General features: G+C 46.9%; 1 protein-coding gene across 6 annotated transcripts in view; it reads right to left on the reverse strand.

Moving 5' to 3' along the window:
- LOC146187733 (beta-hexosaminidase subunit alpha-like) overlaps positions 1 to 15,078 on the reverse strand; it is a 709,199-nt gene that overhangs the window by 264,770 nt on the left and 429,351 nt on the right. For all 6 annotated transcript variants that reach the window (XR_014707407.1, XR_014707408.1, XR_014707409.1 and 3 more), the window contains exon 8: positions 14,352 to 14,556. Coding sequence is in view for 3 of the 6 variants with exons in the window: in XM_084603514.1 (XP_084459640.1) it covers positions 14,352 to 14,556 (205 nt within the window). In the remaining 3 variants the exon portion in view is untranslated. The remainder of the gene's footprint in view (positions 1 to 14,351; positions 14,557 to 15,078) is intronic.

A 15,078-nucleotide genomic window follows, 5' to 3' on the forward strand; every position in this document is an offset into this window, starting at 1 on the left:
TCCTATGTTTGTTGCGCTGTGTATTTAAAAAAAAAATGATGCACCAACTAGCTCAACTCACAGTACTTTTGCAACACAGTACATGCCCATCCTTCAGTACAGTATATGCCTCATTCGGCCTCCTAACCTCACTAAGCCCTATGACATCCCATTTCATACCTTATAGTTCCTGTAAGAGCACTGCTAAACTAGCTTCACTAGCTAGGGTTCTAGCATTAAACGTTGCCAGGTTCAGTTTCCAATGGCGGCCTGTCCAGCGGAGCCAGGAATTGTTAGCACCCCTTGCTGCGTCACAGGTCTGACCGCCGCCGTGGTCAGTTGTTCCGTAGCCGCTGGTGACTGAGGGCCGGGGTTTTGTTGAGCTTATCATGAGAGGTTACGGCCAATTACTGCACCAGGGTGGCCAACTCCTGTTCTGGCGAGGGAGTGCGTTGCCGGAGGTGTTCACCGGCATCAGGTCGCACCCCAAAACTGTTTATGCAATAGGTAGGAGTGAGTCGGGGAAAAAGGGACATGTGGCTGCGGCGGAGCAGACAGGGGAGGAAGAACACAGTAGGCGCGATCATAACCGAGCCACCAGTGAAAGCGAACCTGAACAGTGAGCCACATAGCGCGAGGTCGCCAAATGAACCGCCAGAAGCTGTGTCGTACCTTGTGCCACCGAGATTGAATTCCTTGTAAGATCTCGCAAAGGTAAACCGAGAAAAGATTGCAGCGGAGCAAGCGGCTGATGTTACACTCAAACCTATAACCAACCTAGAGGCGATGGCAAAGAAGAACATATGTCTTCAGGAGCGATCCGGAGTTTTGTATCGCCAGTGTAGAGACTCCACGGGAGTTTGGTTCGACCAGCTCATAGTGCCACAAAAGTACCGGGCAAGCATCTTTAATTTGTGCCACGGGGGTGGATGGACGGGCGACCTTGGTGTGAAGAAAATGAAGGCAAGATTGCTACAGGAATTTTACTGGCCCGGGTGCTTCAGGGAGGTCGATGAATTTGTCAAAAGTTGCGATACTTGGCAGAGGGTCGGGAAACAGGGCGAAGTACGGAAGGCTCCCATGAAGCTATACCGGTAATTAGTGAACCTTTTCGTCGCCTCGTGGTAGACGTAGTAGATCTGCTCCCTGTGATTCAGTCTGGATGTCGATACATTTTGACAAAGATTTGCCCAGCGACCAAGTTCCCAGAGGCAGTTTCGCTCAAGGAGCTGAACTCAGTGAATATTGTGGGCGGGTTGTTGTCGGCCTTTCCTCGGGTAGGCTTTCCAGCTGAGGTACAGAGCGACCAAGGAAGCGTTTTAACAAGCGCAACTAACCGCTATTTTCTTGGAAATGTGCGGCATCCACATTATTCACAGTTCAGTCAGGCACCCTCAAAGCAACCGCGTCGAAGCGTGGCACTCCGTTCTAAAACGGGTGCTAAGGGCCATGTGCTACGAGCATTGCAAAGACTGGGAGGCCTGTCTGCCTGCAACTATGTTCGCGCTGCGGTCAGTGTCTCGTGAGACCACAGGCCCATAGCCCAGCAGAACTGGCTATGGACGATCGCTGTGATCGCCCCTAAAGATGGTCAGAGAGGCCTGGGAGGGTACCGACGACGACGGAACCGTGGTAGAAAATGTATTAAGGCTGCTTGAAAGGCTGAGGTCATGCAGGGAGCTAGTAGAGAGTAACATGAGGTCCGCACAGGAGATGGCAAAGCGGTACTACGACAGAAAGGCGCGCCAACGTACGTTTACGGTGGGCGATAAGGTGTTGCTTCTGGTGGCTTCCAAGGGCAACAGGTTGGACGCCCAATGGGAGGGACCGGCTGAGGCAGCCAGTAAGGCTGGTTGGTTTGTGGAGTTTAACGTCCCTAAGCGACTTTAGGCCATGAGAGACGCCGTAGTGGAGGACTCCGGAAAATTCGACCATAGCTGTCTGCCATTAACTACGTGGTAAATTTACCCGGTAAGAGAAAGGAAACTAGAATTTACCACTCGAACCTTATGAAACCCTACCGAGAGCGTTAAGCTATATATAGCTCAGCTTGCACTTAAAGGGGCCCAAAACAGCCATAGCAATACAGTTTCCCTATGCCTAGTATGTGAAAGAATGTCGATGTAAGATAACCTTCCCGCAAAAATTTTTTAAATGCGGCATTTGGAAGCAGAGTTATTTGCAATCAAATTTTGAATATGTGCGCCTTCGCGGCTTCCTCCTCTTTTCAACTTTTTAGCGCGCGCAAAGGCTGGCCCTCCTCCAAGGCCTCGCCCACTGACACGTCACAACTGACGCATCTGCGCTTTTACTTTTTTTGCTTAGCGCCGCACGCCGCAACTTCCGTTTTGTCGCGCTTGCTTGCCGATGCGCCGCCGGGGGCCTCTTGTCGTCTGCTTCATCGTCATCGCCCTTCGGCACGAACTCGCAAGTTTTGTTGCCACGCTATACATCCCTGGCGTTGACCTCACCTTTGATTTTGTGTTACGTCGTGTGCGCGACGGGTGCAGGACAGTTTTGGGCTAGACTGGTCGCTCTCTTGAATTCGCGAAGGCAGTTATCGAAGCGCTGAATTGTTGTTGACGGGACATGAGCGGGAGGTTGTTAAAGCGTGCAGTCCCTGGCTGCGAATGTATTGCTAGTGACGGCAGGAAAAACATTCTGCATAAAGTGCTTCAAAACGCCAACCTCCGGAAACAGTGGCTACAACTCATCGGATAGCCAGCATCGGTGAACAAAGCGTTTATCTACGTTTGCTTTACCAGGATATGTGGTTCGCGATTGGGGGATCCCAACAAGACTGAGTCTGCGTGAAGGAGCGGTACCAACGCTGTTTCTTCCAACCCTGCCGGTAAGTGTAAAATGAAAAGATTGTGGTAATATTAGCTTTAGACGCGTTATCACAGTAGTGTGGATTTTTTTTTTTTTAACTCAGGCGATCTTGCTCGACGTTGTGGCATGCATATAGCAAGATTTGTCATGATCACTGTGAACTACACTGCTCAAAATAAACCAGTGGCGAGCTTACGATGGGATTTTATTTTTTAATGTTACGCTAGTCGACCCCACGCACCAATGCACCCATATAAGCCGTATACTATCATCGTCGGGGTTCAGCAGCGGATTCTTCAACGGCGTGTACTTATGGGGGTCGAGTCCCTTCTCGGTACTCATTCGCCGAAGTCGCTTTTCGAGCTCGGGGTCCATAATATCCGTACCGCAGCAAGGGCATGAGATGTTAGCGAAAGACTAGAAATTCAGAATCGAGATCGCAGAGAGCGGTCTTCCGGGCGTCGCGGAGGGAAACTCTCTCGTGCACCTTGCCCGAACCGCCCGAACCTTGAAACCTTCGTGTTTAGGCTCCTCTTGCGTTTGACTATACGATGCCCCTTCGTGAAAGATAACGATCGATTGTAAAGAAAATGAAGGGGATGAGGAGAAGGGGACTGCGTAGTTGTGCGCTGTGGTGTAGTTTGTCAGCCGCGGTTCGGCGTCAGCTGACTGCAACGGAGAATGCGCGCGCCGACAGGAGGTGAACAAACTCTGTTCGGTGCCCGATTATTATCGCAGCATGACTCCCGCCCTGTAGCATTTTTTTTTTCGTTTTTTTTTTACGCCATGTGGTGTTTGTACAGAGCGCACTCTGAAATGTCGCGCGAATGGAGCCGCGTCCAAGTTCACCAACCGAGGCAACCAGGAAAGAAACACGTGAAACCGAGATGGGCGTTGATAAGAAGAAATAGAAGAAAGGAGGGACACTGTCAGGAATGAAGAGATGGAAACAGAAAAAGAAAAGTGCCAAGAGGCTTTACCCTTCAGCAAAAAGGGGGGAGGGGGGGGATCGCAAAATAAAAGTTATCACTCGCGTGAACTGGCTCAGTCGCTCAAAGTTGTGCCTCTTTATCCCTAAGCGATCAGCTGCCGATCGGAAGTGTAAGAGTTGGTTTTGACAGGAGCATAGACAGGAGTTGTACACAACTAGATTTTTCCTGCGGAAAGGGCGGGGGGGGGGGGGGGAGATAAACCGCAGCAAGGGAAGAGGACTTCTCCAAATGGCTCACCGACAGCAATAAGAGCAGGAGCCTTCTCCGGTTCCTAACGGAAAATAATTTGCACGGGTTCTTATAATATGCCTTATGGCAAGCTTGCGTAATAAAAAAAAAAAGAAAAAACAGCGCGCGCATGCAGTAGTGCAACGATCGAGTGACACAGTTCGGCACAATGTTACCAGTGGCTCACAAATGCACATTTATTTTTGTCCCAGATTTTCCAGGAACAGCGGGTACAGATCATCAGCCAGCTGGATGGAATGGAAGTGGACCTCGCAGGAGATGGTCGTTGCGACTCCCCGGGCTACAGCGCCAAGTGACTGCACGTACAACGTTGTTATCATTCAGACTGACCATATTCTACAATGAGAACAGGTAAAAATAGGAGAGGTAAAGCAATGCTGCGATACGAAAATTGGCAAGCTGCAATTCCTATTAACTGTGTGAAGTCAGCTGTAGTGCCCAATAGTGCCAGCATGGGGCCTGGCCTCAACTAACGAGTCTCAGTGCAGTCTTTAACAAAAGGCGCCAATTTCTGCATATTATTAGGAGAAATTTATTTCAGCCTCACCAAGAGTGCACTTGGCAAGTGCTGCTTGCATGTCTATATATAAAAAGAATCAAATTAATCATTATATAATACAAACAATTGAATTACAAGATGTTTCATCGTTGCAAACCATTGGGGAAGAGGTACATTTGCTGACAAATATTATTATGTAATGAGGTTTTAATTTCATCTATCTACAAACTGCCACCCAGCTATCTGGACATATTGCAAGAGCAGCAAATCGCCCATACAACACTACTTTGATGCTTGGCGCATTACTAAAGATGCATGCAGTTGCTTGCTTTAATAATTAGGGCGAATACATGGTAATAACATTATTCTATACTGCATTTACTAAGTTAAAAGCTGTGAGCAGGTCAAAGGGCTGTGAAGCAATAGAACCATGGATCCAGACAATCACAAGTCAATGTTGCTGCCCTGGGCCAGGGTAATGGTGACCTGATCATCAGCATGTAGTGCAGCTTGTTGAACCACATATGCGATAAGCGTGATGGCCATGATAGACCATACAGCAAATGCCTGCATTAGCTCCTTGCAAACAGGCAATGGATGAGCAGAGGTAATCTGTTTTGTATAGGTTTTTTTTTGTAAAGTTTTTCACTTTGATGTTGTTTGGAAGGTGCACGGCTCACACTTGTGGCATTTGTCAACCAATGATAAATTTAAGAGATAGGTAATGCAAATAGAACTTCACGGAAAAAACTTTTTACACATCCGCACATTACAGCAAGACATAGCGAAGAAAGAAACCCATAATGAAGTGAAGAAACAACATAACGTAAATGTGAGTGCTGAGACTGCGAGATTAATTTAATACTGAGGCAGCTTGGTTATAACGCCAGTAAGAAACACAAAAACAATGGGATGTTCTATACTTTCTTATACTGACAACTGTTTGGTCAACAACACCTCTTAGATTTCTTGTCACAGTAAAATAGCAGTACAAGACCAGGTGTCTTTTAACGAATATGTTGCTAAAACTGTTTTCAACTGCAATGCAGCAGCTGTAAGCAGGTTCAGCATCTATGATTGACTAGAATACACACCAACACTACCAACTCATCAGTCAAATATATATATATATATATATATACCGTCGGCGCGTTGTTTTTCCTTCCGCTTTGCATTTAATGCTCTTTATTCCAATAATCATCATAAGAGGAATTCTTGTAAATGTCAACAGTATAAACATAAAAAAAAATGTTTGCCTTGCACTCGCAGACTGTTCGCTCCTTTAAATGCTATATATATATATATATATATATATATATATATATATATATATATATATATATATATATATATATATATGTGTGTACATTTTTTACAGATTCATGTGCTTTCAGGAAGCTAAACTGCATTCTCATGAACTCCCTGTTCCTGAAGGACATTCGACAACTCTCCCCTAAAGCCCAAACATCCTCCCTTGAATCATTTCATAATTTGGTCATCAGATTTGCTCCCAAATCAATTGCATACTCGGATGATGGGATTCAAGCAAGGTAAGTTGAATGAAAGAGAAGGATACGACATTATTTTTTACTCCAGTGCCAGTACGCATTCCAACTTTTCTGCATTGCATATGCAAACAATCAATCCTTGCATGAAGCATTTAATGTATGTTCATAATATTGTCATTGTAAAAGGAACAGAGGCCAGAGGAAATAGAACTCAGTAAAAAAAAAAAATCAGAAGTTCATCTATGAAAGCCTGTGTTTCATTCGCACCATATCCTTTTCCTCCTTTCGATTCTTCAACTTGCTAAGTAGCCCAACTAAGCAGATCGTGTTTAGTTAATGCTACAATAGCCACTACGACCAGCACTCCCCTTAGTACAGTGCTTGATCTGGAGCTGTCATGTTATCAGGCCAGGTAATATGAGACCTTACAATTACGACTCACAGGAGTCAATTCTGACATCTGCCAAAAAAGGGCACCCACTATGTCAAGTGAATCCCAACTCCTGCTCAAAGTATGCACCCAATGAGAAATTTTCGACGATCCATCCATCCTGACATTAAATACTCTGCTGTAAAATTAGCTGAACCTATCTTGTGTCTTTCTCTTCGAATCTCAAGACTGCTGCCATGTCAAAGGTAGTTTTCATACATTTTGAGGAGACTGCGGTGCACACTTCTGACATTCTAAGAATGCTTCATATAATATCGTAAAAACATATTTGCTAGCATGGTAGCACTAGCCATTCTATAATCCCCTTCCATAGAAAAAGTGAGACAGGAGGTTGCAGACTGCACAGGCCATCTAAGGGTCCTCATTGGAAGTCACTGCTCTTATGTTAGAATAGGCAGATGGGATGGCATAAAGAACGAAGTTGAGGACAAGCATGAAGCGCATGCTGAAAAAACACGTCGTCTCTCTTTTGTGCGCCTCATCTTAGTGCAGTCCCAAGACAAAGGTAGTTTTTAAAGAACTGGAAGTTATCAGCGCAAGTTTCCGACCCCTCTAGAACCATCTCGAATGTCCCGAGGCTACTGTATTGAAGCTGCAAGAATGCTCAAGGTTCACTTGACCACTTGAACTAATGATGATCGCTAGAATACAACAGCAGGGAGAACACATGTGATTCACGATATGATGTTGTATAGCCCATGTCATACATTCATTTTGCTGCTTGGTCATTTTGCTGCTTGGAGATCATTGCATCACATTCTTATTTCTAAAGGCGCTGAACATAGTAGCTAAATCAGAAGCAATTTCTGCTGCAGTGTTGTGAATATAACGCATAATGGTTCCTTATGGTAGCCTCTTCTGTATAATTTTGCTGGTAGGCAACAAGAAACACATTTTTTTCCAAAGTATGAAAAATTAATTCATATTTACCTTCTTTATAGGTCACATCTGGCTGTAATTCACTTTAATGAAAATTCCTCAAGGCTCCAGGCACAGACGAAAAAAAGGAGATGACCGCTGGAAAGTAAAGATGGCAAAAGCAAGGAAAGGACATTTCAGTGTCGCTCCAGTGAAAACGCAGCCTACATTTTGTAAGTTCAAAGTTTGTTCTACTTATAATATTACACGAAAAACTAAGTGCACTGTTGTAATCTCGATGACTATTTCATGCAGCGTACGTCCACAAGCTCCTCCAAGATGTGGAGAAACGGTCTGAGGGCTCTTCGCACAGAGAGCTGCAAGCACAGCTTCAGAGCGTCACTTTATGACGGATGCCTATGAAAGACCGTCAAAAGTAGAACTGATTGCTGCTCACAGACACAGATTTGCTCTTCACAATGACTAGTCAATTACACAGTACAACTGTCAGTGTGCTTAACCTAAATGCTAAACAGACTGGCATCATTTTTTTAAAATACACAGCGCAACAAACATAGGACAAGCGAGTAGACGGGAACAGCGCTGACTATCAACTGCATGATTTATTGAAAGAACACTAATATATACAAAAATGCTCTGACAACCAAGTGCGCATGTTCGCAGATAAAACAACATTTCAAGTTTTATTTGCGAACATGCACACTTGGTTGTCAGAGCATTTTTGTATATATTCGTGTTCTTTCAATAAATCATGCAGTTGATAGTCAGCGCTGTTCCCGTCTACTCGCTTGTCCTATGTTTGTTGCGCTGTGTATTTTTAAAAAATGATGCACCAACTAGCTCAACTCACAGTTCTTTTGAGACTGGCATCAGCGCCGCAAAGCATTGGCCACTGGAGCCAAGAAAAATGTTTCAATATGTTTGCTGCGGCTGACAATAGCTGGAGCGCAGTTTCATATGACTTTTGTTGTCTGAGTGAGTGCAATCTTGTACCCATATCTCTGCGTTTTCCTTGTGGCTGCGGCTAAGCAAAATTGCACACAAAACATGTTGCTGTTTGCTTATCGCGGCAACTACACATGGTGTGCGACCGCTCGCAGGCCTTTCAAGTATTATATCAATCAAAAGTAAAAAAGGCAGAGCAACTGTGGGTTCAAGGTGTGTAAGGCTAGATTGCGAATAATTATGCCAGTCAGAGTTTTTCAGCTTCTTGAGGCCAAACTAGAAGTAAATGGAAATTTCAAGTGAGCCGGCTTCACAAGTGACCATGTAACATCTCTCTTTTCATGGGCTTGCTGTTCCCCATCCGTTAAGCTACACAGTTTACAAGACAACAGTGTAATTATGCTGATTATTATTATGTGCGCGAAATAATACAGTGTTCTTAGCGGCAATTTAAACTGCTGAGCGACTCAATCAACTTCATTCAGATTTTTTTTCTCCTGTCGACAGAAAAACAAATGCTAAGGTAGGAACAAAAGGCTACTAATACAGTAGCTTGACGAGGTTTTTACCACTGTTTGACATGGACGACAGACAGTCATATTTTTACAGTGATCTGCTAGCGAAAAAAAGAAAACATCAGCAAGTAAAAGAAATGTGTAATATGGACAGGTGCTGTGTCGGAAACAAAGTGTGAGAAATGTACATGTATTTACATTCACTTGCCACTGACTCTTGTACACACTTGGAGTATCTTTAACGCGCAGAACATAAAAGAAAGACATGGTGACAAAAAAAAATATTAAAGTGTCACATACATTCGAATGTACACCGCCCAAGCATAAGAAACAAGGTGGTCACTTATAAAACTAAGAAAGCACAGTTTTTCGCCGAGGAGAGCAATTCTCTAGGAATCTCGAAATAAAGTCGCTTTCTTTGTTTCTTCGGTGCGTCCTCGTCACTGCACGTCATGTGAAACCTTGCAAGGGCCAGATACAGCATGCGTATCCTAATACTACATGTTTACCGCGGCGGCTTGTACCTCTCCGGCTCTACCGCTCAGTCGTTGGTGGTGAAACTGCGCACGGAGCTTTGATATTACGGTAAACTTTATTTGCTCGTAGGAAGTTAGGTAAGGGTGCTTAATTCGTTGCTGCTGCGTACAATGCAAACCCGCAGTCTGTACCGGGATCGGGGCCGAAAGCCGCCAACGCCGGCGCACGATTCCGCGAGTTCGCGCACGGCCGAGCCAGGTAGGCGCAGTTGTCTTAGGTAATTTACTATAAGGCAAAAGTTTATAACCTACTACGAGACAAAATGCAACCTCCGTGAGTAGTTTCACGCAATCAAGTCAACGGTTAAGACGGTAGGATTTTAATAGCCGCCACAGTAATGATGCATCACAACAATGACTAACTCATTGCACCTGTGAAACCGTCGCTTATCTGTGCGCTGTGTTCAAGCTAGTAAACACATTACTTACCAGCGTATGTTGTCGCCTTGACTTGATCCGAGGTGCGTATTTTGGTTTGGTGGACACAGGAACGGAGCAGCGGTTGCCTCCGAAATTTTGCTGCACTACGTAAGGCGCAGTGGATTGGGGCCCGACATTTAAAGCACCGACTTAATGTTGTAAACCTGTAAGCCGACTTCGAAGTTCATTTCGCATGGGCGACACAAGAAACGAGAACATTCACAGGCGGAAAGTGACCCGCAAGTACACTGCAAGGAACTGAAACGAGGCCGCCGCTTGCGACCGCGCCGCGATTGCCGTGGTGCCTGCGCGAAGGGCAAAGATGCGCGCGTGCGCGCGCGAGACCGGAAGTGCAGGAAAAAAAAAGCTTTGAAAAAGTGTTTCTGTCTACAGAACATCCTAATTTTCTTTCCTGATAATTAAAAGTTAAGCGTATTTCAATTTTTCTGGCATAAGCGATAGTTTAATGGCTGTGTGACGTCGCAAAGAAGCAGACCAATAGTCATTCGAAAACGCATGCACGTAGCAGCGTTGCACAGAGGAGAAGGAGGACTGGCAAAAGTCGAAGGAAAGAACGCGCCAACTTTCGAATGGGATTGTGGGACCTGCACTGCGCGTAGACGTGTATTATTGCGTTCAAATGTGTGTCGCAGCATAATCTAGCGACTGAGATAGTTTGTGAGGAGTGCTCGGGAGGTGTTTGTGGGCCCCTTTAACGTACCGGAGGAGGTTGATACGGTGTTCGTTTTTCCGAGTGGTGACGCCGAATCGCTTTCATTCAGGGACCTGCTAGAGAAAATCAACGTAAACGATAGGTTAAAAAAGAACACCAGGACCCTCTTCAACAACTACTTCTAGAGTACGAAAACATTTGCTGATCGGCCCGGAAGGACGGATGTGTTATAGCACGACATTCAGCTAACTTCAAACCGACCCATTCGCTGTCGCGCCTACCGAGTCTCTCCAAAGCAGAAAGAGATACTAGCAGCAGAGATCCAGCGCATGCAGGAGCTGGGAGTCATTGCACCTTCCGACAGTGAATATGCGCCTCCGCTCGTACTGGTACAGGTGCCTGGAAAACACCAAAGACCTTGCATTGATTACCATAAATTGAATGCTGTCACCAGGGGCCAACTCTACCCAATTCCTAATCTGGAGGAACGCGTAGAGACTGTCAGCAGGGCTGCCTATGTTTCAACATTTGATCTCACGCGAGGATACTGGCAGGTTCCTTTAATCGAAAGAATGAGCCGTTACGCGGCGTTCACCTCGCCCGTAGGCAGTTTTCGGTCGCTCGCGATGAGCTTCGGGTTGAAAAATGCCCCATTTTGTTGCTCTCGACTTATGGACCATGTCCTAAAAGGAACAGAAGTTTTCGCGTTGCCTTACCTTGACGAAATTGCGGTTTTCTCTAACAGCTGAAAGGAGCATTTGTGTCATTTGCGCCAAGTCCTGACCCGCCTGCGGCAGGCAGGCCTGACTGTCAGAGCCGAAAAGTGCCATCTTGCAAAGGCCGAAGTCGAATACCTTGGTCATGTCATTGGCGGAGGATCCCGGAGGCCTCTAGATGCAAAGGTTTATGCCATTCAGGACTACGTTCGACCAGTTACCAAAACCGACGTCCGGGCACTACTGGGCTTGACGGGCTATTACCACGCCTACATTCCCAACTACTCAGAGACAGCTTGTCCTCTCACCGACAGTTTAAGAAAGACCGAACCTGTTCGGGTTGCGTGGAAGAAGGCTAAGGAGAGTTCATTCGTAGCGTTAAAGATGACACTGATGAGCAAGCCAATTCTGAGGGCTCCAGTCTATGACCGTCCTTTCATTCACCAATGCGATGCAAGCGATAGGGGTATGGGAGCAGTGCTTAGTCAGAGCGACATGCGGGCGAAGGGTATCCTGTATTGTTTGTCAGCCGCAAGCTGACCAACCGAGAGCAGGCTTACAGCACATCAGAGAAAGAGTGTGCTTGTTTGGTTTGGGCAACCCAAAGGCGGCGATTCTCTTTACCGAGACTGATCACTGCCCTTTGACGGGGCTACATAATATGTCCCCTAAAAATGGGATGCTGCTGCGCTGGAGCCTAGCACTCCAAGAGTACAACCTCGAAGTCAGGTACCGTTGAGGGCGAGAAGACGGTAATGCCGATGGCCTCCGCCGAGGATTTCCCCCAGTAACAGCGCAAAAGAGCACAGGACACTTGGAAGACAAGCTGTTTTTTCTTTTTCAATTGCTTTCATTTTGCGCATTGCAAATAGTTAAGCTGTGTGTTTTCCGGTTTCTGTCTTTGTGTAAACTGCGAGCGGTTTTCTTTTGGGAAGGAAATGAAAGCCAAAAAAAAATCAAGAGCACAAACTCGAGCGCGAGAGATTGAAGGTCCCGGTGCAGTCTTCTGACTATGGGACCCTCGTCTGTATTTTATGCACTTTTTAAATATGTTCAAGCTAATAAACTTTCACTTTCACCTCAGAAAAAAAAATGTGAAAATCCAAATTCAGCATACAAACCAGGCTCGTCGTGCCACTTATCCGCCCATGTGCTTTCGTAGCGACGGCTGGGTAGCCGTTTTTAATTCTCTATTTTTTTTTTAATTGTGTGTGGAGCAATTTTGCTACGACTTAGCGCCTGGCATATCTCAGAGGCTGGCTGTGTGCTTCCTAGCTGGTGGTGGAGGCTGGGTGCAGACTTTACCACTAAAGCTCCGAATTGAGGGTCATGGCAAGCTATGCAGAGTACCCTGGCTGACAACTTTGCCCCTTCTGCTCGGAGAGCGACGCATATTCGTGGTGCACCCATCGGCTGCAGCCACTTCGTAGCGTCTCATCGGCGGAGGTCAAGCTGTTATACCCGAGCCATCGGCCATAAATCGTCCCAGAGAATCCGCGCATTCGGAGAGGGTCGCTGGAGAGCCGGCTGTGGTTTTTCGAGAATGCGGCAGCGGACCGAGGTGTGTTGATCGGGGACATCAGGACAAAAGAGCACGGATCCTTATCTTCCCGACATGGAGGGGCGCGTCTTGTACAAGTTAATTGAAATCAAGCGCTTTTGACGGCAGCCGAAACGGGCATCCTTTGATCTCCGGCACCCCTCTTGTGAACAATGGACCAGGGCGGCGGGGCGATCCAGGAGCCGCGGCACGCCATCGTGTTGTGATCTAGCAGCGGCAGACGGCTTCCTTAGCCGTTCTTAGGGAAGTGACTGAATTGACTCAAAGATGCTGCTCGTGTCAACCCGTGATCATTAAGGCATACTGGCTTGGACCAGGGTGTGGTTCTTCCAAGCTCCGGTTACGGCGGGGAAATGGGTGCCCTGTCGTCTGGCCGGCGCGTTGCAGCAAGTGACGGGAAACTTGTGGACAATGGACCGGGTCGGCGGGGTGAAATGGAGCAGCTGCACTCGTCGTATTGTGACTTCACTGCGGAAGCTTGCTCCCTAATTGCTCTCAGGGAGGCGGTGTTCAATTCAAAGGAGCTGCTGCACGCGCCGCTCGGTGGCGATTAATACCAGGCTGTGTGCCGCTGAGGTTGTGTGCACCTTCGCCTGACCGGCCCCTTTGAAGATGGCTGATACCATATGGGACATCGCCGCTTCATCGTTAACAACGGGGACGGTTTGGCTGTTCTACAGTGGTATACAGTATTCCCTGTACAAGTGCGAAGAGGTGTGTGTTTTTGTGCTCGTTTGTGCGTGAGGTGCTGGTGGAACAGTTGGGCGGAGCCAAAGAAGCCATGGGCGGAGCCAAAAGAAGCAGCTCAGCGCCCATTGGACGTATGGTAAGCTGCGGGTTCCACAGTTGGACTGAAAAAATATTTAAGCAGCCTACGAGGGCTGCTTTGGTGTTAATCGCCTGGGCTCTCAGTTGATTAAGAGCTATCTCGCTCCCTTTGATGGGCTTGTACGTTATCAATGTTGTAAATATGTAAAATAAATCTTCAGTTTACTCTTCTCCTAACAACTCCTGCCTTCCTCAACGCCTTGCGGTGAAGTCCTATAGGCCCCGGTCATTCGATCATATCAACCCGGCTGTGTCACGTCAACCACTACCCGCAGTTGTTCATTCATTTGTTTGTCGTGCGTAATAGATAGTTTCAGCTAACTGGCGACCCCAGCGTCGTGTGCGCTGTTCATATTCAAATTCCTTGCAACATTTTATCGACAAAAATCATAAAATGAACTCTAAAACAAAGCCGGAACTGGAATTGCGCCTGCGGAGGCACAAACACAAGCGTGACTGCAGCTAGGACGAGAGGAAACACTGAAAGAGGGTAGAGAGGGAGTAAGCCTCAGTACGCAGGTCGAGCCAACGGTTCGACAAGTGGACGCGTAGAAACGTTGGTTCGACCTGCGCACTGAGCGTGCCTCCAGCAATTCTAAACATTCGAGTAGCGATAGTGTTTGTGGCGTTGCTGTTCTAATCGAGGGGCGTGTTCGATAACAAATAGTCCGTCTTAAGTACACAAAAAGCATTTACGGAAAAGTGGCATATGCCGGTGAATGACCCAGCAATTGCTGCATGCCTCTCAGTAAAGGAGTCTTCCCTCACCAGCAGAGGAAGCTGACTTCGTCGCCACCTAGGTGCACATACTGGTCCGGGAACACCCTGGCCACTTCTGCGAAGAAGTGCGCCAGGAAGGTGTAGGACTCGTTGCGCGTCGGGTCCACGGGTCCCAGGCGGCCGTTTGGCACATGGCCGTCGTAGCAAGCGGTCAGTAGCGCCGGGAACGCCTCGCCCCACGAACGGGTGTGACCTGTGCCAGCAAGTAGAGGTCTCGAAATTGCCGCAATGTATAGACACTTTTAACTGCACGGCGCCTGGCAAAGTTGTGTGTATTTATTTATTTATAGAGGCTGCTTCCAATGCTACGGCAAGATGTGGGAGTATGAAAAATCAAGTCTGAAATGATAGTTATCGGGCAGAGTACACCCGACCAATTCTTTAACACCGCGCTACCAACGACTACCTAGCAGATAGACAAATTCATGCTGCTGTAGCGAGCGTCGTATGCTAGGCTGTTATGATTAGTGCGAAGCAGCCCCTTGCACACTCGGTTGTCATGCATCGGAGCCCCAAGAAGCTGGCCGTGCTTGTTCTGACCCACTGCCTGCAGATAACATCTGTAATAAATAATCAACAAATATCCACAATATGCAAAGTTGGGCATTTAGTATCGGCACATTATTAATTTCGAAAGAAACCTTTTCGAGGCAGCACCCGCAAAGGGAACCGAGGACAAGTGTAGTCAACACTTGTCCTCGGTCAACACCGAATA

This window comes from Amblyomma maculatum, chromosome 5 (genome assembly GCF_055883805.1).
Source record: "Amblyomma maculatum isolate TAMU_Amacu chromosome 5, ASM5588380v1, whole genome shotgun sequence".
Taxonomy (NCBI): domain Eukaryota; kingdom Metazoa; phylum Arthropoda; class Arachnida; order Ixodida; family Ixodidae; genus Amblyomma; species Amblyomma maculatum.